This window comes from Rhinoderma darwinii, chromosome 13, assembly GCF_050947455.1.
Source record: "Rhinoderma darwinii isolate aRhiDar2 chromosome 13, aRhiDar2.hap1, whole genome shotgun sequence".
Lineage (NCBI taxonomy): Eukaryota > Metazoa > Chordata > Amphibia > Anura > Rhinodermatidae > Rhinoderma > Rhinoderma darwinii.
In genome coordinates this window covers 2,677,919-2,704,188 of record NC_134699.1, presented here as the reverse complement: position 1 = coordinate 2,704,188, position 26,270 = coordinate 2,677,919, and the positions used below count along the sequence as shown (strand labels likewise).

Sequence of the window (26,270 nt, the reverse complement as noted above, 5' to 3'; positions counted from 1 at the left end):
GGCTCTGCCCACTTGATCGTTGCCTGAGCGTTGTTGTATACCTAAAGTTTGTCTTGCTAATGGTCTCCTAGTGTTTTAGAGTTCCCAGTGTTACCCGTTCCTGCTGCCTGTACCCTGTATCCCGTGCTACCGTGCCTCTGTGCCATCTACAGTGAAAGTCAAGTTGTGTCACCGCTGTCTACATTGCCTCAGGTACCCTTTCTGGACTATAGACATTGTATTGTGCCTAGTTGACCAGCTGCTATCCCGCTACGCGGTACAGCCCAGTGGGTCCACACCCTGCGCCGTGACACCTTTACTTTGCACACAGAAAAATAATAATAATGGACCCTAACGTAGATATGCTTTAATATCACTAATTCTTATTACACATTCTTGTACTTGATTTGCTCTACTTTATTCAAAATTAAAAAAAATATTCAACTAGCATGAATTTGGCACTGTTCACACTGCGTTCAGGCTATACATTTAGCTTATAATGCTGGGAAATGCTCCAGCTATGAATAAATCTAACGTATCCAAGACCAGACATGTGCAAAAGAGATTCCTTTCTTTCAGCTGTATTGATAAGCAAAGTTGACTATGCTCTTCTATACAACTGGATCCTGCAAAAAAAAACAGAAGGCACTGTCCAAACTTTCCCACTGAATGTGAGCCCAGAATGTAATGTGAACAGAGCCTATGAAGGAAGCGCTGATTAGCACTCCACATACTTTCTTACACCCCCCATCTGGGTTTCTCTGGCCGCTCAATAGGTCTAGCACCACCCACTAGTTTATTAAAGTATCTGATGGATGTGCTAATTTTAAGAGGTGTGTTTTTGCATGAGAAATCCTCATATACATATATATACACATATATATACACACAAACATATATATATATATATATATACACACACACACACACACAGTACTGTGCAATAGTTTTAGGTAGTTGTGGAAAAATTCCGCAAGGTAAGAATGCTTTCAAGAAAAGAAGTGTTAATAGTTTTTCTTAATCAATTAACAAAATACAAGGTGAATGAACTCTAAATCAATATTTGGTGTGACCATCCTTTTCCTTTAAAACAGCATAAATTCTTCTAGGTGCACCTGCACAAAGTCATGGATTTTGTAGGATTATTGTCAGGTGTATAATTAACCAAGTAGACCAAACAGGTAGCATACTCATGTGTAGGTTGAAACACAGTCAATAACTGTAACAGTAACAGCGGTATAGGAGCCTTAAAATTGGGTGAGGAACAGACAAACTCTGCTACAAAGGTGAGGTTGTGGAAGACATTCGTCACAGGTCCACTATGGTAAGAGTGAGTACAGCAACAAGACACAAGGTAGTTATACTGCATCAGAAAGGTCTCTCCCAGGCAAAGATTTCACAGTAGACTGGGGTTTAAAGAGGCTCTGTCACCACATTATAAGTGCCCTATCTCCTACATAATCTGATCGGCGCTGCAATGTAGATAACAACAGTGGTTTTTATTTTGAAAAACGATTATTTTTTAGCAAGTTATGAGCAATTTTAGATTTATGCTAATGAGTTTCTTAATGACCAACTGGGCGTGTTTTTACTTTTGACCAAGTGGGCGTTGTACAGGAGTGTATGACGCTGACCAATCAGTGACCAATCAGTGTCATGCACTTCTCATTGTTCCAGCCCAGCTTCTTTCACTGCACAATCACACTGTGCTGTGGATCATGCTGGAACACTGAGAAGTGTATGACACTGATTGGTCACTGATTGGTCAGCGTCATAAACTCCTCTGTACAACGCCCAGTTGGTAAAAAGTAAAAACACGCCCAGTTGGTCATTAAGAAACTCATTAGCATAAATCTAAAATTGCTTATAACTTGCTCAAAAATGATCGTTTTTCAAAATAAAAACCACTGCTGTTCTCTACATTACAGCGCCGATCAGATTATGTAGGAGATAGGGCACTTATAATCTGCTAACAGAGCCTCTTTAAAGATGGGCCGCTCAAGCTCTTTTGAAGAAGCACAAAGAAACGGGCAACGTTGAGGACAGTAGACGCACTGGTCGGCCAAGGAAACGGTGCAGCAGATCAAAGACACATCATGCTTACTTCCCTTCTAAGTCGGAAGATGTCCAGCAGTGCCATCAGCTCAGGGCTGGCACAGTTTTTTTGCTGAAGGGCTGGAGAGCGGTACAATAATGAGTGCCTGTAGGCAACAGTGAAGCATGGTGGAGCTTTCTTTCAAGTTTGGGGGCTGCATTTCAGCAAATGGACTTGGGGATTTGGTCAGGATTAATGGTGTCCTAAATGCTGAGAAATACAGGCAGATACTTTTCCATCATGCAATACCATCAGGGAGGCATCTGATTGGCTCCAAATGTATTCTGCAGCAGGACAATGACCTCAAACATACAGCCAACGTCATTAAGTACTATCTTCTGTGTAAAGAAGAACAAGGAGCCCTGGAAGTGATGATGTGGCCCCCACAGAGCCCTGATCTCTACATCATCCAGTCTGTCTGGGATTACATAAAGAGACAGAAGATCTGCGTGTAGTTCTGCAAGATTTTTGGAACAACCACCCTGCCGAGTTCCTTCAAAAACTGTGTGCAAGTGTACCTAAAAGAATTGATGCTGTTTTGAAAGCAAAGGGTGGTCACATTAAATATTGATTTTTATTTAGATTTATCTTCTGTTCATTCACATCAGAAAGTGCCTGAGACCACTGCGTTAGACTCACAGACCATATTTGTTCTGCATCTAGATCTGTCTGTTAATAACTACACATGCATTGGTAGTTAGAAATGAAACGTGCCCCCTATCATGTCTTTTCCAATGTATGTAAAATGTTTGTAGTCTTATGCTTGCTCAGCTGTTTCCATAACTCCCATAAAGGAGAATAGATGGAGAGCTGCACATCATGCACAGACACCTCTCCATTCATTCTCCACCTCACCAGGCGGCATGGGTGCAGGGGTTCCATGTTCTCGTGATAAATGCAGATCTTGCCCCAATCAAACATTTATGGCATATAAATGCCATTAATATCGGATTTGGAAATACCCCTTTGTTACTTCGTAAAGAAAGAATTAAAGAGAGGTTTTCTGCATCACCAAAACCATCCTGGAAATAGCAACTTGATTATTTGTGTACGTTACATCTGTACATGTTTCCTTTCAGTCTGTTAATATTTGGTTGACCGAGATGTTTTTTTTTAATTCAAAGTAAATAGTAACCGAGCTCCTTTTTTCTTCCGATTTTCTCTACATTGTTTTGATAAATATCTTTGAGTGTTTGACCTAATTAACTTAACAAAAGAGAAGCTGTTCAGGGCTCCTAACATGGTCTTACACCTTCACGAAAACAAAAGACCACAGGCAGGAAATGCAATGTACAAAATAATGCTTCAAGTGTTCTCCTGTATAATACAGTGCAATGTATTTCTCCCCATAGCCGGCCCGTATCAGCCATTCACATGCTAATGGCACGACAAGCTGCCCCTTTCTTATATATAAAGCAGAAATCTATGCCTCCTCAATCTGTTGTCGGATTTCAGCCAAAACAGAATCTAGATTTCCTTTACTGATAGAAAATAAAACCCAACAGGATACAGCAATGTTAAGTGAACCCACACGTATGCTTTCCTGCTCTGCCAATGCACTGAAAATTACAAAAAAGAGTATTAACATATTCGCCCTTCTCTGGATGGATTATATCTACATATGAGTAGAATGCATACTTTTCCCATAAATTAGAAATTCTAATCAGTCTGCTATATAGTGTCTTGGAGTAAGATTATACCCGGCTTCTAACAATACAGCCTATTATCCATTTATGGCTTTGCTATATTACGCTTCAGTCTGATTTACATTCTGTACTGAGCACTCGGAAAATCACAAAGTATTGTTACAGCTCGGAAAACAGGGTTTTTCTAAAGCTCCCAAGGTTTCTTCAAGCAACAAAAAGTTACTTTGCTTTTATGTACACAGAAATAAATAGTAACCTATAGAATAACAAGTACAGAAAAATAAAGAGTAAACTATAAAAGAGCGAGTACACAGGAATAAAAAGTAACATATAGAATAAGGAGTACACAGAAATAAATAGTAACCCATAGAAGAGCGAGTACTGAGAAATAAATAGCAACCTATAGAATAACAAATACAGAAAATAAAGAGTAAACTATAAAAGAGCGAGTAAACAGAAATAAAAAGTAACATATAGAAGAGCGAGTACACAGAAATAAATAGTAACCCATACAAGAGCAAATATATAGAAATAAATAGTAACCTATAGAAGAGCGAGTACAGAGACATAAATAGTAACCTATAGAGTGCACATATATAGACATAAATAGCCTATAGAAGAGAAAAAATATATATATAAATAGTAACCTATAAAAGAACGAGTACAGATAAATAAATAATAACCTATAGAAGAGCAAGAACATAGAAATAAATAGTAATCTATGCAAGAGTGAGTACACAGAAATAAATAGTAACGTATAGAAGAGCGAGTACACAGAAATAAATAGTAACGTATAGAAGAGCGAGTACATAGAAATAAATAGGAACGTATAGAAGAACGAGTACAGAGAAACAAATAGTAACCTATAGAATAAATAGTAACCTATAGAAGTGCAAAGATAACGTAACCTATAGAAGAGCGAGTACACAGACATAAATAGTAACCTATAGAAGAGCGAGTACACATAAATAAAAAGTAACCTATAGAAAAGCGAGTACACAGAAATAAATAGTAACCTATAGAAGAACGAGTACACAGAAATAAACAGTAACTCATAGAAGAGCGAGTACAGAGAAATAAATAGTAACCTATAGAAGAGTGAGTATAGAGAAATAAATAGTAACATATAGAAGAGCGAGTACAGAGAAATAAATAGTAACATATAGAAGAGCGAGTACACAGAAATAAATAGTAACCTATAGAAGAGCGAGTACACAGAAATGAATAGTAACATATAGAAGAGCGAGTACACAGAAATAAACAGTAACCTATAGAAGAGCGAGTACAGAGAAATAAATAGTAACCTATAGAAGAACGAATACAGAGAAATAAATAGTAACCTATAGAAGAACGAGGGCACAGAAATAAATAGTAACCTATAGGAGTTCAAATATATAGAAATACATAGTAACCTATAGAAGAACGAGTAAAGAGAAATAAATAGTAACCTATACAAGAGAGAGTACACATAAATAAATAGTAACCTATAGAAGAGCAAATATATAGACATAAATAGTAGCCTATAGATGAGAATATATAGATATAAATAGTAACCTATAGAAGAACGAGTACAGATAAATAAATAGTAACCTATAGAACAGCAAGAACATACAAATAAATAGTAACCTATGCAAAAGTGAGTACATAGAAAGAAATAGTAACCTATAGAAGAGCTAGTACAGAGACATAAATAGTAACCTATAGAAGAACGAGTGCACAGAAATAAACAGTACCCTATAGAAGAGCGAGTACATAGACATAAATAGTAACCTATGGAAGAACGAGTACACAGAAATAAATAGTAACCTATAGAAGAGTGAGTACACAGAAATAAATAGTAACCTATAGAAGAACGAGTACAGAGACATAAATAGTAACCTATAGAAGAACCAGTACACAGAAATGAATAGTAACCTATAGAAGAACGAGTACAGAGAAATAAATAGTAACCTATAGAAGAGTGAGTACAGAGACATAAATAGTAACCTATAGAAGAAAGAGTACACAGAAATAAATAGTAACCTATAGAAGAGTGAGTACAGAGACATAAATAGTAACTTATAGAAGAGTGAGTACATAGAAATAAATAGTAACCCATAGAAGAGTGAGTACAGAGACATAAATAGTAACCTATAGAAGAACGAGTACAGAGACATAAATATTAACCTATAGAAGAGCGAGTACATAAAAATAAATAGTAACCTATAGAAGAGCAAATATATAGAACTAAATAGTAGCCTATAGATGAGAAACTATATATATAAATAGTAACATATAGAAGAAAGAGTACAGATACATAAATAGTAACCTATAGAAGAGCGAGTACATAGAAAGAAATAGTAACCTATAGAAGAGCGCGTACAAAGACATAAATAGTAACCTATAGAAGAACAAGTACACAGAAATAAATAGTAACCTATAGAAGAGCGAGTGCACAGAAATAAATAGTAACATACGGAACAGAAGTCACAATTTATAACCTAAGGGTCCTATTAGACGGGTGGATATTATTTCATAAACGAGCGACGAGTGATGATTTAGCTTTAGTTGTTTACGATTATGAGACGGTCTGTTACATGTGACAATAGTTGCTAAAGATTTTGGAAGTTCAGTCATTTCTGCGATTGTTGCTGGTTCGCCCGCACCTCATCTCTGAACTGCCAACGACTAGAAGATTTGTGATTAGACGAGGGGACGTGGCAGCGACAAACGATAGTCTTTCACCCAGGTAGATGTGGCCGATAAGCAGACACCCAACCATTTATCGTTCGATCGTTGCAAACTATTACACATGGCGAACCATTATACAAAAATGTTTACATTTGACCTGAAGGCCAGGATCACAAACACAGTTTTTTTGGCAGTTTTTTCAGCCAAAGCGGACACAAAAGAAAGCAGATGCATTAGTCTTTTCTTTATACCTTTCCTATTTTTTGAATCCACTTCTGGCTTTGGCTTAAAAAACTGAGCCTAAGGCCTTATTCACACGAAGGTGTTAAACGTCGTCACACGGACCTTTATAAGGCCTTATTCACACGGACCTATATAATTCAATGTGGCCGTTCACACAGCCGTTGTTTCAGCGGACCATGTGAAGGGTCCGTGAGAAAAAAGGACATGTGCTATTTTTTCCACATTTCACACACCCCTCCATAGACTCTAGTGATATCGCGTCCCGCAGCGCAGAGCGCGGATGCACCTCGGACGTGAAAAACTACTGGTTTTCAGGTCTGAGATGCGCAACGCCCGTGTGAATCCGGCCTAAAACTGCCACAAAAACTGACTTTTTTTTTACTATAAAAATCGATTCACGTGTTTAATAAATGTGGCGCACACTCCGACCCAAGAACTTTGCGGATATGAAGAAAACCATAAAAAGAAAAAAAAAAAAAGACGTCAGGAGATGAGTAAATATGGTGCGTGTGCGGTTTGCAAATCCACGTTTACACCAAGAAACTGTCTTGCACCGTCTTTATATATGTTCCCTAATGTATTCCCTCGAATCAGCTCCAGTCCCCACTGGGCCTCACAATCTCGCCTCATCTCAGACACACACATACCTGTTAGGCTGCGTTCACATTTGCGTTGTGGCTTCCGTTCTAGCAGATCCGTCAGAGGACCACAAGAACGGGAGTTAACGTTTCCATAAAAAAAAAAAACTTGATTCCAATGGGTTTCATTTTTGCATCAGTTGTGCTCCGTTGGGCTCCGTTCCATCAGGTTTTAGTTTTTTTGACAGAAGAAATACCGTATTCTGCTGCGCTATTGTTTCCGTCAGAATCCTGACGGAAAGGAGCTTTCCTTTTTCTTAAACATTGAAGTCAATGGATGACGGATACAAAGTGATATGTTATCCGTTTAGATCAGTGATGCATTACGTTTAATGGATCCGTTTTTTTTCTGCACATGCGTAGACTAAAAATGAAAGCAAGAAAGATGCCAGGATAAAAACGGATCCGTTATAACTGATGACAAACTGATAGAAACTGAAAGAAAGGAGTCTATTATTTTGGACGGATCCGGTAAACTGATCTGTCAAAAACAAACATATTTTACCTTCCGTATTCAGCCTGGCTGTTTTTTTTATTATAACGGATGCCACAATGCAGATGTGAACGAAGCCTTAGAGCCAATTTCATAGGAAACACATTGACCTATCAGAATGCTTAGTGTAGGAGGAAAGCAGAGAACTCAGTGGAGATCCACGCAAGCGCCGGGGAACATTACATGTGAGTGAATCACACGCAGACTCGTAGAAACCCCAATCAGACGGGGGTCTCAAACTATCAGAGGTTATTTTCCAAGCACAGTGATTGGAGTCATGTTTGCTATTGAACGTGTGAATTCTTATCAGAAATCATGACATCAGAAGTCAGAGGAACTTACCTTGTCCTTTATATAGCAGTCCATGCATCTGTGACATCGGCGGACCGCCGTCATCCGGTATGATCTGCTGCTGTCACTGAGAGATCCTCCGGCCTCCTCCTGTCCCATGTATATGATTTATCGCTATCGCTCTCCCCCTCGGAGATCACGACTAGGCACCAAGTAATGACACTGCTTGCTGCTGCGGGAATCCATTGTGATATCTGTAGGAAATACAAATAAATTATTCAAATAAACAAGTCAGATTTGTCTTGGGGGGGGGGGGGGGATAAAAACATTATGAGGCTGGAGGATGGGGGTATAATTGAGGTGCGTTGCCGGAGGTGGTTCTCACAGACTCATCAATGTCGTCTTCTCACAGGCGTCTACGACACATCAGAAGATCATTTTTACTTTAAACACATTTTTTAGTGAGTTGTGAAATAGAGGGGGGTCCCAGCAGGAGGACTTGATGTGATCTGATTAATGAGGAGATATGTGACAGATTATTCCGGCTGCAAAGGAGTGTTTAGAAAACGTACACCGTGATGTAACTTTGTACCACTTTTATAAAGTGACTCTGCGCTTTCATACATACGATGAACTTCTCATTCTACATGATCAATGAAAGGCTTTTTAAAAAAAATTAATGTCTATCAGGGTGATTGGTGCAACTTTCTAAATATGTTCCCTATTAAAAATTCTTTGTACTTTTTGAGATACAGCTGCTTTGTATCCTGTATTCAGAGCGGCTGTATCTAGCGCTGAAACGTGTAACTGTCAGGTCAGTGGCAAGTTCAGTGTCAGCGGGTGCTAGGGGTCTCAGACACGCAGGAGCCACCTGTTATCCATCACATCTAAGTCTTCGTTCACATCTGCGCTAGGGCTCCGTTCCGATGTTCCGTCTGAGCTTTCCGTCGGAACGGGACCCTGACTGACACAAACAGAAACCAAAGGTTTCCGTTTCCATCCCCATTGATTTCAACGGTGACGGATCCGGTGCCAATGGTTTCCGTTTGTCTCTGTTGTGTAAGGGTTCCATAGTTTTGACGGAATGAATAGCGCAGTCGGCTACGCTATTGATTTTGTCAAAACGACGGAATTCTTGCAAAACTGAGCCAAACGGAAACCATTGTCACCGGATCAGTCACCGTTGAAATCTATAGGGATGGAAACGGAAACCTTTGGTTTCTGTTTGTGTCAGTCAGGGTCCCGTTCCGACGGAAAGCTGAGACGGAACATCGGAACGGAGCCCTAGCGCAGATGTGAACGAAGCCTTAGTTATGAACTGTCAGACACCCAGCACCCGCTGACCGCGAACCTGTCAGTCTCGCTGACCTGACGGATACAAGATTCAACGCTAGATACAGCTGCTCTATATATAGGATACAGCTGCTCTATATACAGGATACAAAGCAGCTGTATCTCAAAAAGTACAAATAATTTTTCATAAAAACCATTTAGAAAGTTGCACAAAACACCCTGATAGACATTTATATTAAAATGTAAAAAAAACTTCAAAGGTGTACAAGGCCCCACGCACACGACTGTATATTTGATCCGTAATTACTGACCCATTCATTTCTACTCGGCCACGGACACCTTTCCTGAAAAAATTATAGAACCGGTCCTATTCTTGTCCGTAATTACAGCATGGACTCTCCCATCGAAGCCTATGGGCGCTTCGATAAATATGGACAGCTACAGATGTGCATCCGTAAACCGTCCATATTTACGGAAACGTTGCTATGCAACATGTTGGTGACATCATTTGCAGCCTCCCTTTTCTTTTTACGGGCCGTATATACGTATTTATGGATAGATGAAAATACGGTCGTGCGCATGGGGCCTAAGTCAACATTTCCCCTCCTTATTTTTGAGCGCATAAGAACACAAATCATGGCTCCGTGTCCTGTGCTTTTACTTGCCGGCACTTAGTGAGTTAAACAATTTACGTTTGTTCTACAGATTGTTGGGTGGGTGCAGAAAAGGTGAAATTGTATACACCTTTATAATAGAGCGGCGCGGAGCCCCAGTGATGTTTATCTCGATACCACAAGGCTGTATGTTCCATGTATGCGGTATACGCCAAGAGCAACTGAACAGTTCCAAACTGCTGGTAAGCAAAACGCAAGTCCCCCGCCACCCCCCGAAATAATATATCTCTATATAATAGCTGGTCGAATAAGATTTCCATCAGAAGATGCAAAAAGAGTGACATTTTCATCAAGAAGGTAAGAGATAATACTTCATTACAATGGCAAACCTATAACATCTATAGGATCTATAGGTCAGAAGTAACAGATACAAGCGGTTGCAGTAGTTCAAGCAGGAAAGGACAAGTACAGGGACTATCATTACTTCTAGGAACAGACTGGGACAATTTGGTCTGTTGAGGACAGATGAAAATGTCACAATTGTTGGTATTAGTACTCAGTACATGTCTAGCATAATGTCATGAGGTTTCCCTTGGGTTTCTCTTAGTAGTGCATACAAGTACCACAGTCCCTATTTATTACAGGCTTTGTTCACATGACGTTTGTGCCTCACCTCAGAAGTATATACGGCTACGATATAAAGGCATACAGTGGCACACGTCAGCCATACGACCCCACAGTAAACAAAAACAGTATACTGTGCGGTCTACTACACTTTCCTACATAGCAAAAAAAAAAGGATACTCTTTTGGCATATACAGGGTGACTAGGGCCATGTGGATATGCTTGGTGTATGCGGCCAGCGTAATTCACAACCGTGATGTGAACAGAGTCTAAAACAAAACCTGTATGTTTTATAGTAAATTATTGTGCCCGTGATGCCCGGGAAATCACATAGATCTGAACTTCAGAATAACAATAAACTGTTTACTGTTAAGAAGTTTCTCCGTCTAGTTTATGTGAGATGACGGTCAATATTGACTCCCTCTATTTAGTCCAAGACATAAAAGATAACGAAAAAAAAAAACATTCCTGTCACGTGACGCCCTTTCTCAGTGGGAAGCGCAGTAAAGCGGCAGAATATGGTCAGTCAATTGCAGCATGTACGTCACGTACGATATCCCTTACTACCTCAAACGGAGAAAAAAAACGGACAGGATTTGTACGGCCGCATTTATAGAATTGCCCTACGCTAAATAAAGCCATACAGATCCTTCATGCTCCACAATGGACATCTGTCATCTACAATAAGTTGCTGACCGGAAACGCTGTGGTTTACATGAATCTGCCGAGTGCAATAAACTGATAGATCTGCAACGAAAATGTTTAAGATTCCTGGAAAACCTCTTAATGAGACCCCCAGAAAGAAAAGTCTGTGAAAACGAAAAACCCTTCATTCAGGACCCTGTGAATTACTGAACCTTGCTCCTATTTTACGTGTGACTGACTAATCTGCGTCAATGATTAGTGATATATTCCAGATCTGTCGGCTGATGAATTTCTTCCATAAATGCAGCAAAGCGAGCGGATGATGATTTGTGCACAATGCTAGTCAGCCCCACCATGGAAGCTCTATATTATGACATGTACATGAAGTAACTTGCTAGAACAGGGTCACTTACTTCTCAACGCCTTGAGGATCCCAGTTCAATGTCGCACATTTATTAAAATTGTCGTCCTTTTAGCCAATGTCTAAGTTAAGGGTCCCCTTACACAGCCCGACATCGAGACAGGTAGATGATCGGCGCTCGTTTGCTGCTTCCACAAGGAGCAATGCACGGGGACGAGCGATTTTTACTACGATCGGTCGCCCTCATACATTTCCATTGTGTCTGCAGCGCATTTCTCTGTTTACGCACCAAGACGTGCTGCCGACAATTCGATCAGCTGAAGAACGAACAATCAGACGATCAACGAGTGTTTGCTCATTCATCGGCTGATCGTTGCCCAGTTTACACAGGGCAATGACCAGGAACGAGCGCTCATATAAACGCTCATTTGCCAGATAATTGGCCGGTGTAAGGCTGAGTTCACACGTTGCAGATTTGTTACAGATTTTGTTGCGGTTTTGACACAGATCTAACCCTTTTGCATTGTAAACGGGTAAAATCTGCGCTGAAAATCTGCGTCAAATCCGCGATGTGTGAACCCTGAAAGGGCCTTTAAGCTGTTTTATTGACGTAGGTTGCGACCAATTTATGACTGCGTCTGCCTTCTTTGATAAATCTTTCACCACGTCCATCTCTGCCATTCATTTTCAGACTAGCTAAAATGACGGCAGTGTCTATGGTCTACGTTTATCAATGTATTTCCGCATTTCCTTTGGTGCCTTTTACTTCAGAATAGTGTCTAATCTTAAAAAAGATTGTCTAAATCCTGACCAAAACGTGAGCCACTTTTCAAACTGATATGCAAGCTGCAAATGGCTCTAAATTCTGATACAAATAGTTAATACATAAGTGACTTAAGTGTCATACACACGACCGTAGCGGTGTGCACGGCTGTGATTTGCGGCTCGGACAGCGGCGGAGTGTCACCCGCGGGCCGTGCACATGGTCGAGTGCATTCATTTCAGTGAGCCTGGACCGCAAAACACGGCCGTAATAAGACATGTCCCATCTTTTTGCGGTCCAGGCTCCTGGGCCATGCACGGACGGTGGAAACCACGGTCGTGTGCATTGGTCCATAGAAATGAATGGGACCGCAATTCATCCGCAGATTGGCAGGTGAATTGCGGCCGCAAAAACACGTTCGTATGCATGGGGCCTTAGACATTATTAGACAGCAGAATAAACAATATTTTGGGATAAAACATAACAAAAAAGAAACATAAATATATTGCTAAATGTGGACCATCGAGTGAAACATAAGAGTAGTAAAAGCTCCCAATATAAATCATGTGGATATTTATCAAGTAGATATATAAGATGTGTGTATGCCTATGCACCGGGCTGGACACGTTCCAGCAGCCAGGTAGAAACGTACCACTGGCACCGGACTTGCTGGATTTTTTTCCACTGATATCGGTGACAGGTCATGATTCCGTCTTCTGGAATGTCCTAGTCTATAGATCGGTTTGCATCCTTTCTTATGGACATCATGATACATGATAGGGTCTTGTGCACGAGGCCTAAGACTTGCCCTGCTCTGGAAATCACTTGCCTTTGAAACGCAAATTGCATCAGATTTCTATGTGCGGCTGAGCACACACCTAAAGAAACTTCTCATTGTCCTATAAAAGTGCAATTGATGAAATGTGCATTTTTTTTTTTTGTATTGTGTCAATTCTCATTTTGATCAGGTATTTTGAAAGGGTCGATCATGCGGTGCTGAATACATGATCCTGATGAAACGGCAAACGCAATACATAAAATACATGTAAATAATGATGACTGAACCGGAGCTGATGTGTGGCACATTTATAGTGTAAAATAAGAAGCAAAATATAAACCTCAGGGGGGTTTAGCCGACTATGGCCTCGTCCACATCTCCGTTAGGAGCATCTGTCGCAGATCTGGCCGAGATTACCGGAAACGCGCTATTCTTTCCTGTAAAACCATGCACAACCTGATGGAAAACTGACGGAACCCATTAAAGTCAATGGGTTCCGCCGGCTGTCGGTGGTGTTTGTGGTGCAACAAAACCTTCTCTTCCGGTTTTCCCTTGTTCTGCTCCTCTGACGGAGCCAAAAAAACAGAAACCCCAGACACAAATGTGAACATAGCCTTACGCTGTCATGTTTGTTTATATGTTAATAGTTTTATTCAGGCTGCTTTAACCCCTTCAGGTCTGAGCCATTTTTTTATTTTCGTTTTTCACTCCCCGCCTTCCAAGAGCCATGACTCTTTTATTTTTGGGTCTATGGACTGGTGTGAGGGGATTATATTTTGCGGGAGGAGTTGTAGTTTTTATTGGTACCATTTATAGTTCCATATAACGTACTGGGAAACGGAAAAATAATTATTTGCAGGCTGAAAAATTGGGAAAAAACTGTGATTCCTTAATTGTTTTTTGGGTTTCGTTTTTACGATTTTCACCGTGCGGTAAAAATTACAACTTAACTTTTTTCTGTGGCTCAATGCGATTACACGGATACCAAATTTATATATATTTTTTAATATTTTACTACTTTTTGTTAAAAAAAAAATAATTGTTTTGTTTCACCACGTTCTGTGAGCCAGAACTCTTTTATTTTTCCGTGGATTGAGCAGTGTGAGAACTTAGGTTTTGCGGGACGAGCTCTAGTTTTTATCGGTACCATTTTTTGGTACATACAACTCTTTGATCACTTTTTATTAACAAATATTTAAGAGCTAAGTTGACAAAAAAAAACAGCGATTTTGGCGTTTTAAATCTTTTCATTTTTACGGCGTTCACCGTGCGCGCTAAATAATGATATATTGTAATAGTTCAGACTTTTACGGACGCAGCGATACCAAATTTGTTTACTTTTTTTTACATTACTTTAGAGAAAAAATAGGAAAAGCTTTATTTTTTTTAACTTTTTATATTTTATTATTTTTTTTCACTACTAAAAACTTTATTTCACTTTTTTTTTTACACATTCTATTAGTCCCCTATGGGACTTGAACCAGCGATCGTTAGGGCTTAACAGAGGCAGAGTGAAGGCAGACCTGGGGACCTTCATTAGGCCCATAGGTTGCCGTGACAACCATCGGCCCCCCCGATCACACAGCCCCTATGAGCTGTCGGAGGGGGAAGCCACCCTGTTTTCAACGTCTCAGATGCCGCGGTCACGATTGACCGTGGCATTTGAGGGGTAAAACGGCGATCGCTGGTCCTGGCTGTTAGTCCCGGGTGTCAGCTGTGATACACAGCGGACACCGACACAGTATGAAGCGAGCTCAGCGCGTGAGCGCGTTCCATACACGTCTCCCACTGCACCAGGACGTACCGAGATGTCCCGGTACGTGAAGGGGTTAAAAACACGCAACATTTAAGCAAAAACGAAATAACGTAATGTGCAATACAACCTGCTATGGTGAGCTAGGACAGTCCAACTTTACAAACTAAGGGCCTGTTCACATCAGCGTTGGGGCTCCGTCCATCGGTTCCGTTCAACCTTTTCGTCCGAGGACCAGATGAACGGAAAGTCGAATAAAAACCATTGCTTCCATTTGAGTGTGTTTCCGTTCTGAAATGTTTCAGTTTTTTTTTTTTTAAATGAAATAAAAAGTGCTGTCGACTGCGCTATTGTTTCAGTGAAAAAAACCGTCAACTTTTTACGGAACGGAATCAAACGGAAACACAATGAAACGGAAGAATTATCATTGAAATCAGTGGTAATGCAAACGGAAGCGATGGTTTTCGTTCGGCTTTCCGTTCATCGGTTCCTCTGACGAAAAGGTTGAACGGAACCTGTGGACAGAACTTGACCGCTCATGTGAACTCGCCCTAAGGCTATGTTCACACCTGCGTCGGGGATTTCAATCGTTCTGCTTCACCATCACTTACCCGATATACATCACAATAAAAATCTCAGCACAATCAACAATGGACAACAGCGCTGTCATGGAGGGATAAGAGGACGCAGTATAGAGTATATATCATTATTTGTGGATACATTAGGGGAGAAGTCTGAATTACACTGTATACTGAAGATGAAATCGGCTCATTAACTTCACATCCTATTAGGTCTCATTCACACAGCGTATTCTGGTCAGTATTTTGCATCAGTATTTCTAAACCAGGGTTCAAAACACAGAAGAGGAGAAAATCTTTCCATCACACTTTTTCTCTGTGTAGGTTCACTCCTGAAAATGGTGCAAATTTTGGTGCAAATCGACACCTGCTCACAGCAGGTGTAAATTTGTTTTTTGCCTCTCAGACAGTGCAAAATGCGCCAAATGTATTGAATTGCGCGCCTTTTAATTGGTTAAAAATCACACCAACAATCTCCATGACGAAATAATACTAGATAACCCAGACGTAGGAAATGTGACGTTAAATGTGATGTTTCCACTGTACATCCCAGAATAAATAAAATGATCGGAGCGTCCTGACGCGGTGACAGAAAAAAATATCACAAGGGACGCATCAACTTCCTCTACAAATCCCTAGTTCCTGCCAACTACTGGATTCATCACTTTGCTACATTGTATCAGGGTAAAGCTACGTTCACAAAGGAAGCCACGACGCTCTGCCCGATCTCTCATATGACAGGTGGACCCCGTTAACATACAATGGGGTCCATCGTGGTGTCAGTCATTTCGACAGGAATAGGTGATTGAGCCCTCAACACAAAGGTCCATTTATATGAGCAGAAGGTCGCTCAGATCCGACCGCTAACGAGCGAGCGTGCGCGATAATCACTTCATGTCGATGGTTTTACTGACTGAACAACTAGTGATCGTTGATGGGGAAAATCATAATTAATGCCAATATAAAAAGAATGGCTGGTTGTTCTGACAGCGCTTTGTGGATAGCAGACGTGACGGTGTTAAATAGGCAACAAATGATGAATTATTAACAATTAGTGAGACGATAACGTTGCTGGAAACGCCATCCGATCGCTCACAATGGTTGTATCGAACATCGCGAATACGAATATCTCCTCGTGTAAATGGACCTGTAGGGCTTGTCCACACGTAGCGGAATTGCTGCGTATTTTCCGTCTGGAATTGTGGAGGAGAAATACACAGTAGCAGCAAAGTGGGTGAGATTTAACAAATGTCTTCCACACGCTGTGAAAAAATTCCGTCCAGAAATTCCCCTGTGGTGGTCAATTTTTATATTGCAGCATGTCAATTATTGCTGCGGAAAGTGGACCGAATTGCTGCGTTTTCTGCCACATAGAAATCAATGAGGAACAACAATTCCATCGTAAACTACAATGTACTGTGTAATTTGCTGCGAAAACGCGGCAGAATTTCTTACAGGGGTGGAAATGACATCACAGGAAGAAGAAATATCACGGTCACACGCCCCTGAAAAAACGCACCAAAAAAGCGCACCAAAAATCGGCACTATTTTCTGCACTAAAAAAAAAAACGCATCACAGGCTCGTCCACACGTAGCGGAATTGCGGACGGAAAATACAGTAGCAGAAAAGTGGGTGAGATTTAAAAAATCTTATCCACGAGCTGCGTAAAATTTGCGACCAGACATTAACCTGCATTTTTCACATGTCAATTCCTGCTGCGGAAAGCGGACTGAATTGCTGCGTTTTTCAGATGTCGCCATCTCCCAACATTGTGAAGAAACACGCTGCAAAATATGCACCATTTTCTGCAGTAAATAACGCAGGAAATGGTGCGCTTTTGCCGCAGCGGACAGTCTGATACTTTCAATGGAATTTCTACAGCAATTCCGTTACGTGTGGACAAGCCCTAAATGGTGCAGATTTCCTGCAGCAAATCAGTTACATGTGAACAAGACCTTACTGTTTGTGAAAATGAATGTTGGACTTGCCCACTGGTCAGGAGCCTGCGTGTCACATGAGGGTGTGAACTGGTATTGGGGGGCACTATCCTGCCCTCCTTCTCTTCTCTGCATGATCTCTCAATAGTTTTATAAATTAGTCTAATCAAATGAATGTTTCCTGTTTATAAACTACAGGACTCTGGGGACATTCATTTTCTGGGCAAAATCCTTTTTTTTTATTAATGTTATTCAGCTGCAGCAAAAAAATAAATTAAATACCCATCAAAACTCTGAAAGCAAAGACTGATAAGTAACTAATTAACTGCTACAAATCTAATAAATAAAGAACGCCACTACATGTTACTGTGTATCACCAAATGCTCCACATGGAGGTGTCTGGGACATCTGTGCTCCCCCACCACACGCACTTACAGTTCACATGCAGCAATAATGCTTCTCTTTTGTCTCCTGCCTTTATTTTCATTCATTTGCAAACAACTTTTTTTTTCTTTCACTTGCAAACCACCCATCCCCATTGTGTTTACTGGGAATTATAAAAGCATTTCTGGTAATGGGGGAGGGGTCTTGTGATTGAAAGAAGAAGAAGAAAAAAAAGTTGATGTTTTGTTGCAGTCAGAAGCATGGGCAGCAGACTACATTTCCCAGACTCCCTCACGCCTCTTCTGATCAATAGCCCTTATTTGAATAATCTGTGAGTTTTTGGACTCAGGCCAATCAGCTGTCAGGAACCCATGATAAATCGCAATGCATTATTGATAATCATAATTACAGCGACATGCGCATTTCCACCTGAAGGGGTAATTACCCGACTCCTGGAATTTGTTGTGAGGAGGAATAATTGGCGCTGTTTGGCTCCTGATGCACGGACCATGTCGCGGCGCAAGCAGGCGAACCCCCAGCACCTCGACTCAGAGGGGCAGCAGCAGCAGCTCCCGGAGGCGGGCGGTGAGTACACGGTCATTGCGGGGGATTTGGGAGGATTTCAGGACTTTCTGCCCTGGACCATGGCTCTGACTGCAGCCCCTCTGCCCGGACTCCGCTCCCGCGCCGCCGTCTCCCCCGTGTAACTTTGTAACAGTTGTTGTTGCCGAACGTGAAATGCAACATTTGTAACAAGTTGTCGCGGCTGCTGCGCCTTCCTGACCGGAGTGTAGCCGCTGTGGTACCTGTCGCACCTGCTTTATTATCGCGGGTCTCCTGGAGCTTCTCCGCGGCTGCCTGCCCTCATATATACTGTATGTACACGGGGATTATGTGGTGATTTTTGATTTTTTTTTCACGCTGCGACAACTATTTCAAAACTTTTCCCCTTTTGGTTTTCAGTGTTTCGTGGAGTTTTTGGGACTTTGGGCAGGTATTGTATAACGCAGGGACTTTTAGTGTTTATTGTGCGGGATTTTTGAAGCTTCTCCCATGTTCTCTGCGGATTGTGTAAGGGTCAGTGGCTGTTACCCTCCATAAATGGGCCAGGCAGGGGGTCATAAATGCCTGTCTTCCCTGCATGCTCCTTCTCTTTGTGCATGTGGTCTGGATGGGGGTTGGAGGTGATGTTTGCACATGTAGATTGCAGCCATACTGACGGGGTCCCTCCTCCCTATAGCCGGATAATTACTGTGATTGTAGCCCCTGATCTCACCTTTTGTGGGTGCTGATCTGCCCCCCTCACTTGCAGCATGTCTGTAATATTGTGTAATACGCAGGGTGCTGCCGTGTGCTCTCCGTATTTACTCATATTTCGCCTGTAGATTTGATAACGATGCTGGACGCTAAGGTGACGCTTATCTTTATACAGTGGCGCCACCTTCAGGTCCTGCTGGGTATGACCTTACAGTTGACTTGTGTTTCTGGAGCGTCTCTTGACTGTTTTTTAAGTTGAAGAATTTTTTTTTTTTTTATTCCCCCCCCCCCCCCCCAACTAAACCTTAAGATGAATTAGCATCCGTATATTGGGCCCTCCTGTGAGAACAATGCCCGGCTCTCTCCTATTCAGCAGTCCTGGTGACCAATTACCAGGTCAGGAAATCAGCAGGGGGCCCCATATACACAACCACATAGTGTACATTAGCATTTTCACAAAGGAAGGTCACAAGTGGCTTTTTATAATCTGCTATTGAAAACCCCCAATAAAAGTATTTATTACTGCAATTCTCTAGGAAAATATTACCCACCACATGTCCAGTGTAAAACTGCCCAGGCCAGCAGAGATGAGGATGATGGGTGTGATGGTTTCCACCAATATGGAGAAGTATTTCCACGACTGGTCAAAAGTAGTAATTCTCTCTCTCTCCAAATTGTTGGTAAAAAGTTTCCGTTTGGATATCATAATATTTGGGCCAGGCGCCCTCCCCACTAGTGTTTGCTCACCTATAGCCCTAAGGAAACCAAATGGGGGTCAGCATGCCCCCTGTGCTTGTGCCGGGCGTGCTTCTGTAACCTTTGCTGCCTACTGTGGGTGGTAAACTGATGTCAGGCTTACAATGAGGGCTCCTGCAATTGACCTTGGCAGCAGGGTTTGTGTCTTGTTTTTGAGCCCTGGGTTTGATGGAGAGAATGCACTTTGAGGACTCTCCTCTTGTTGGCCCTTTTTACAGCTGAGGTTTGTTTCTGTGTTTCACCCTGTTCTCTTAGTCTCCTGTATAATTTTTTAGATAAGTTTGACTTCCGCTTTCTGCTTTTCTTGCATTTCTACTATTATTATTCCAGGGTGGGGATTGTGGAAGGCCTCACATTCTGTAAACACATTAGCATAATTAACAATAGCATTGGAGTTTTTTTTCCCCCTCTTAAATCCATTTGTTGGTGATTTAATCTAAACCCCTGCTGACTTCACTGCATTCTTCTAACTTATTGGATAACTAGATGCTGAGAGATAACATTCCACAAATTCAGGGGTGGAGAGATGGCAAAACAGACGAACTTTCTGGATCTCTGCTTTTATCATTAATGAAAAGGCCCTTCCCCCTCCCCCATCATTTAATGGCTGGCCAGGGCTATAATTGTGCTGTGTAGCCACATGTTACAGGACGAGTCATGTGCACTAATGCCATTCATTATTATTCTTATCGTTTTACAAAGTAAATTAAATAAATGTGTGTGCCCCCCCCCCCCCCCCCGTTAATTTACAAATCACTGATATTTCCACACTTAAAAAAAAAAAGTAATTTATTGATTACAGAATCACAAGAGCCCTATGGTCTGAAATAGAGAGATCCACATTGATTCTGATATTTGCCGCGCTGCAGTTTGTTTTAATGGTAAAATGTGGCCTGTTTCTTGGTTAATTCCCCAGGCGGCCGGTCGTGCACCTCTCTAACAGGTGATTTGTAATGTGTTTGCTGTGATCTAGATGAAGCCATGTGAGCTGGCAGCACAGGGGCTTGATGTTTGTGCGCCATGCTTTCATGTCCTCGGAACGTCTGCGTTCAGTTTTCACCCACGAGACCAGATAATGTACTGATGTGTGAAGTTGCTGCCTATGACGTAGGTGCTATAGTGAGTGTCTAATATGGTAAGACTAGAGTGACACCCCCTCCACTTGGACTAATGTGAGTGATGTTATGAGGGGGGGGGGTTTGCTGCTTTTGACGTCAGTCCTTTCGTTACCGGAAGCTTCACTTTTCATTGTGTGCCACCTAAAATGGGGTTGTTTATGGCCATTGACTCGCTGCTCTTTACGTGGAAATCCAGACCTTATAACCGCAAGAAATATATTGTGCTATTGGTTTGAATAGTTGTACGTGTCCATTGTTAGTAGCGATAGAGCTGATATATAATTGTAACATATCCTGTAGTCAGAGCAGTGTCCTCTTTGGTTTTTGGTTAAAAAAATAAAATAAAAATCTATATAAAAAACAAATATTTTCTTTTATATAGCTTTGTTTACTTTTATAATGATACTTTTGTAATTGAACTTGTAGTAGTTTGTGCCTGAATGATTCCCCTCCAGACTATATAGAATATGTAATGGTTTCTCTGACGTACAGTCGGCTCACTTCGTTTTGTTTTTTCTATTATAGCTGAAGCTCAAGACTGTCAGAGCGATACAGATGGCGAAAGAAGTGTGAAGCGCTGCAAGATGGAAGAGACGCACGTCTGTGAGAAATGCTGTGCCGAGTTCTTTGACCAGTCAGAGTTTTCAGAGCATAAGAAGAACTGCACAAAAAATCCACGGGTCCTGATTATGAATGAGTGTGACGGCGAGGCGGCACCTGCGCCTTCCGGAAGTGTCGCTGCAGTGCCGGTTCAGAAAAAAGCTGAGCAGGAAGGACTTGCAAAGGGCTCTGCTGTTTTAGCAGAAAAGATGGACAGAAAAGTGGACTCTGCAAATAAAACAGTTTCTCAGTCCGCTCCTAAGACTAATGGATTTGGCTACTTGCCTAAAACAACTGTCTCCAACACTAATGTGACTTTGCAAACTATCAATACTACTAAAGTGGCTGTTAATCAACACGCGTCAGAGGGCGTCTCTACTCCAGCAAACAACCCCAACACCATACCAATGATTCTTGAACAGCTGGTATGCTTGCAGCAGCAGCAACTTCAGCAGATTCAGCTTACGGAGCAAATTCGCATTCAGATCGCAATGATGGCTCCGAACTCCTTGCATCCTTCCATAGCTGCGGCTACAGATCCACTAAAGGCTCTAGGTGCCCACTTATCCCAACAGCTTTCTGCTGCTGTCGCTCTAATTGGGCAGAAAGCTGGAACGCAAAACTTGACACTGGAGACTCTTAAACAATCCAAACTACCTCATACCACCATACCTGTGGCAGCATCGGGCACTATGCCAATTAGCCTCTCCAGCCAGCTAATAAAGCCTGAGGTTAATAGGGGAATACCCACTTCTATTTCACGATTTCCAAACCCTCTTCTACCTCATTCTCCTGGAACTGTAATCTTCCAGAATCCGCTCAGTGTGAGTGACCCTCTAAAAAAACTGAAAAGCAGGTTTCCAGGCATTGCTACATCAGAAGTGAAGCCTAATGGTGAGGATCCGTTCTTTAGGCATAAATGTAAGTTTTGTGGCAAAGTCTTTGGTAATGACAGCGCACTGCAAATCCACTTGCGTTCACACACGGGTGAGAGACCCTACAAGTGCAACATTTGTGGCAACAGATTTACTACGAAAGGAAATTTGAAGGTTCACTTCCAGCGACACCGAGATAAGTATCCACACATAAGAATGAATCCTTACCCTGTCCCTGAGCATCTGGACAACGTCCCAACGACCACTGGGATTCCATATGGCATGTCTGTCCCAATGGATGAATCCAATGTGCTGATAGACCCAAAACCTGGAGTCACAAGTCTCCCCAATTCTGGGGTAACTATACCAAATGTGGCAAGTGTGGGTGACTCCTCTGCAGCTTCCCTCCCATTGAACCTGCAGTCCAAGCCGTCGCCAGGCAGTGAAGGTGAATCTGTGTCATCTGGAGTAGTTGGCCATGAATCTGGCACTGATCAGAGTATAAACTCCCCTTCTGCTAGTGGTTCAAGTGAGCAAGGCTCCGAAACGAGCAAGCTGCAACAGCTGGTGGAGAACATTGATAAATCTGGTTCTGACCAAAATAAGTGCTTGATATGTCACAGAATCCTAAGCTGCCCAAGTTCCCTTAAAATGCATTACCGCACCCACACTGGCGAGAGACCATTTAAATGCAAAATCTGTGGGCGAGCCTTCTCAACCAAAAGCAACCTCAAGACGCACTATGGTGTACACCGAGCAAATACTCCATCAAAAGTGCAGCACTCATGCCCAATCTGCCAAAAGAAGTTTACTAATGCGGTGGTTTTGCAGCAACACATACGAATGCATATGGGTGGTCAGATTCCAAACACTCCCGTTGCAGAAGATGCCTGTGAGGAAGCCGACATTGATTCATCTGTGAACGATAAGACTGGAGAGCTGAACAGCTTAATAGATGACATCGATGACATTGATATGGAAGAAGATTGTGAGCTTGGAGATGGACCTCTAGGCTCAAAGCCACCAACACCAAAAAGTGAGGTCCAGGCAGGGTCTCCGACACCGCTTTCTGAACTTGCCTCTCAGGATAATCGCTTGTCTATATCCCCTGCCCTAAAGTTACAGAGGGAAAACAGTGTGAAATCAATGGACAATGGGTCAATGGAAAGTGATGGACTGACCAATGATTCCTTCTCAATTGGGGACCAAGAATATCAAAACGGCAAAAGTCCCACTCAGTCTGAGCTAAGAGGATTTTCACCGACTAACAGCCACGATGATAGCCCGCCGCCGACATCTAATGGCCACGTTCTGCTAAGTGTGTCTAGTAAGGCAGAGCAGTCCGAGCATGGCTCCGTCGATGCAGAAGTTGACGGCGCCCTAGATCTAACCAATGGTAATTTGGGCCGGAAAATTAAAGAAGAACCAGGGCTGCCCCATAATGGAGACTTCAGTAAGTATTGATTATATAAGTATTGCATTGTTTCAGCTTTCTAGATGTATTGTGAGCTGGCGGATTTACTATGACGTGATCTGTATATCGGCTTGTATTTGTCCAGGCCGGTTCCTCACATTTCTGGGCTGTTTGTGGCAGAGTCTTTGCTATGTGCATGCAGTCGTCTTTTTGGCACATATTTAACAAGTATTCATTGTTCTGCAGGCAGGAGTTCACATGTGTACATTGGTCCACCCCCAACCCTTATTAAAGTGGAAATGCCAACAGATCGGTTTATAGGCACGACACAGTTCATCAGCCCACCAACTCTGTCACCTGGGATAAGTCCTCTTATTGCCCCACAACGCCGCTCGGCAAAGCAGCATATATGCCTTACATGTAATAAGAACTTTTCATCAGCGAGTGCACTACAGATTCATGAAAGAACCCATACTGGGGAAAAACCTTTTGCTTGCACAATATGTGGACGGGCTTTCACAACTAAGGGAAACCTAAAGGTAAGAATTATTATTTTTTTTTTTTTTTTTTATAAACCCCCTCCCCTCCCCTCCCCCAAAAAAACCCCCAAACAAATAATTTAAAAAAAAAATGCATCTCTAAAATGGTTAAAATTTTCCAGATAATCCATCCCTAGCTTATTGAAGGATCACATAGGAAATGGTAAAATCCACCAGCATATAAGGATCGCCACGCTGGTTTTTCTGAGCCAAACAGGTGTGGACACTAAGGAGATGTCCGTCTTTCTACACCTTTCTTCTATCGGATCCACTTCTGGATCTGACACAAGAACTGCGTCTGTGATCCTGGCCTGAATCCTCTTCAGTATGAAGAACCTAAACTGAATGTTACCGTTCTGTAATCCTTAGTCATCACAACGCCTTGTAGGAATATTTTGTCTGTCTTGTCCGTGTTTCATTATGTCGAAGGTCCCATGCGCACGACTGGTTTCCGCGATCCGTGCATTGCCCAGGAGCCTGGACCGTAAAAAGATAGGACATGTCTTATTACAGCCGTATTTTGTGGTCCAGGCTCACTGAAATGAATGCAGACTGCCATGTGCACGGCCCGCGGATGACACTCCGCGGCCGTCCGAGCTGCAAATCACGGGCCGTGTGTATGAACCCTTAAAGTGTATGCACTCGGATTTATAGAACTAAAGAAAAGTAACAGGTTTCTAGCATCTAAAACTATGTAAAGACCTAATCTTATGAAAACGGTGGCCAATTTGTGGACTTTGCAGGAGCCCCTCACACGCCATGTCTATAGTCTCTTGACACATGACCACTTTCTCTCCTTGTAAAACGTCTCTAACATTAAAGACTTGCAAGTATAAGGTGGCATTGACCTCTTCTGTCCTTCTTCACTAGGTACACGTGGGAACGCACATGTGGAATAACTCTGCTCGCCGAGGACGGAGACTCTCCATGGACAACCAATTGGCCATCTTGGGAAATGATGCTAAGAAAGTGGCTGAGATTTTCCCAAAGTATCTGGTTTCTCCGGCGGTCAACATAGATCCAGTTGTGTGGAATCAATATGCTACCGCTCTTAGTAATGGCCTGGCCATGAAGACTAACGAGATCTCTGTGATCCAGAGTGGTGGCATTCCTTCTTTACCGGTCAGTAATGGCGGTGCGCCTATCATCAGTGCGGCCACCGTCTCCAACCTTGAAGTCTCGCAGTCTAATGTGAGTCAAAGCATGTCTGAGATGGAAGAAAAGACTGCGGAGAGTGTACCGAAACACCAGTTCAATCACTTTATGGAAGAAAATATAGCTGTGAATTAAGGAAAGCGGCTAATGGTGACGTCATGCCAAAATGTGTAGGTGTTAACATCTCATTGGACGGCTGGGATCTGCTGCATCCTTCCTCTGGTTGGATTTTCTTACTCTTTCTCGAACTTGGAGAGATTCTGAAGTCTGCTCGGTCCTGGAGTAGGAAGGATGCGTCCACAAGACTGAAATGACTTGTTGCTGAGGACTGGTCCTCCATAGGTTTTTTTTTTTTTTGTTTTTTTTTTTTTTTTCCTCCTCCTTCCCATAAGACAAATAATGTTTACCTCCAAACTGAAAGTTGCATTAAAAACTTTAAATGTGAGAACTGTCCTCTGTATGAACTAACCGCGGGTACTTATCGTGGAATATCTACCATTCTTAAAAGTAGAAATTTTTGAAGTCTTGAATGTAGATCTTACTCCAAAATAATTGCATTGAGGACACAGAGAGTCAGAGATCGACCACGTGTTCCAGTATTTGGGTTTTGCGGTGGGCTTTCTGGGATGAGACCACTGTTGAAACGTCTTCTTTACCCGTGTGATAAGTTGCTTCTTCTTCAGTGAGCTTTAAGTGTTGTCTTTACGCTGAGCAGTATTACATCGTCAACTTTCTGATGACCAATTGTGTTACAACCATTTTATTATAAG

General features: G+C 42.0%; 2 protein-coding genes across 4 annotated transcripts in view; one reads left to right on the top strand and one right to left on the bottom strand.

Moving 5' to 3' along the window:
* Window positions 1-26,270, bottom strand: part of TSHZ2 (teashirt zinc finger homeobox 2) — an 863,437-nt gene that overhangs the window by 688,656 nt on the left and 148,511 nt on the right. For all 3 annotated transcript variants that reach the window (XR_012851541.1, XR_012851543.1, XR_012851542.1), the window contains exon 5: window positions 8,107-8,309. The gene's annotated coding sequence lies outside the window, so the exon portion shown is untranslated. The remainder of the gene's footprint in view (window positions 1-8,106; window positions 8,310-26,270) is intronic.
* On the top strand, window positions 18,231-25,863 carry SALL4 (spalt like transcription factor 4). Its single transcript, XM_075846297.1, has 4 exons — window positions 18,231-18,371; window positions 21,443-23,845; window positions 24,053-24,345; window positions 25,216-25,863. Exons 1-4 carry the CDS (start codon window positions 18,296-18,298, stop codon window positions 25,633-25,635), a joined length of 3,192 nt encoding a protein of 1,063 aa, XP_075702412.1. The 5' UTR covers window positions 18,231-18,295; the 3' UTR covers window positions 25,636-25,863.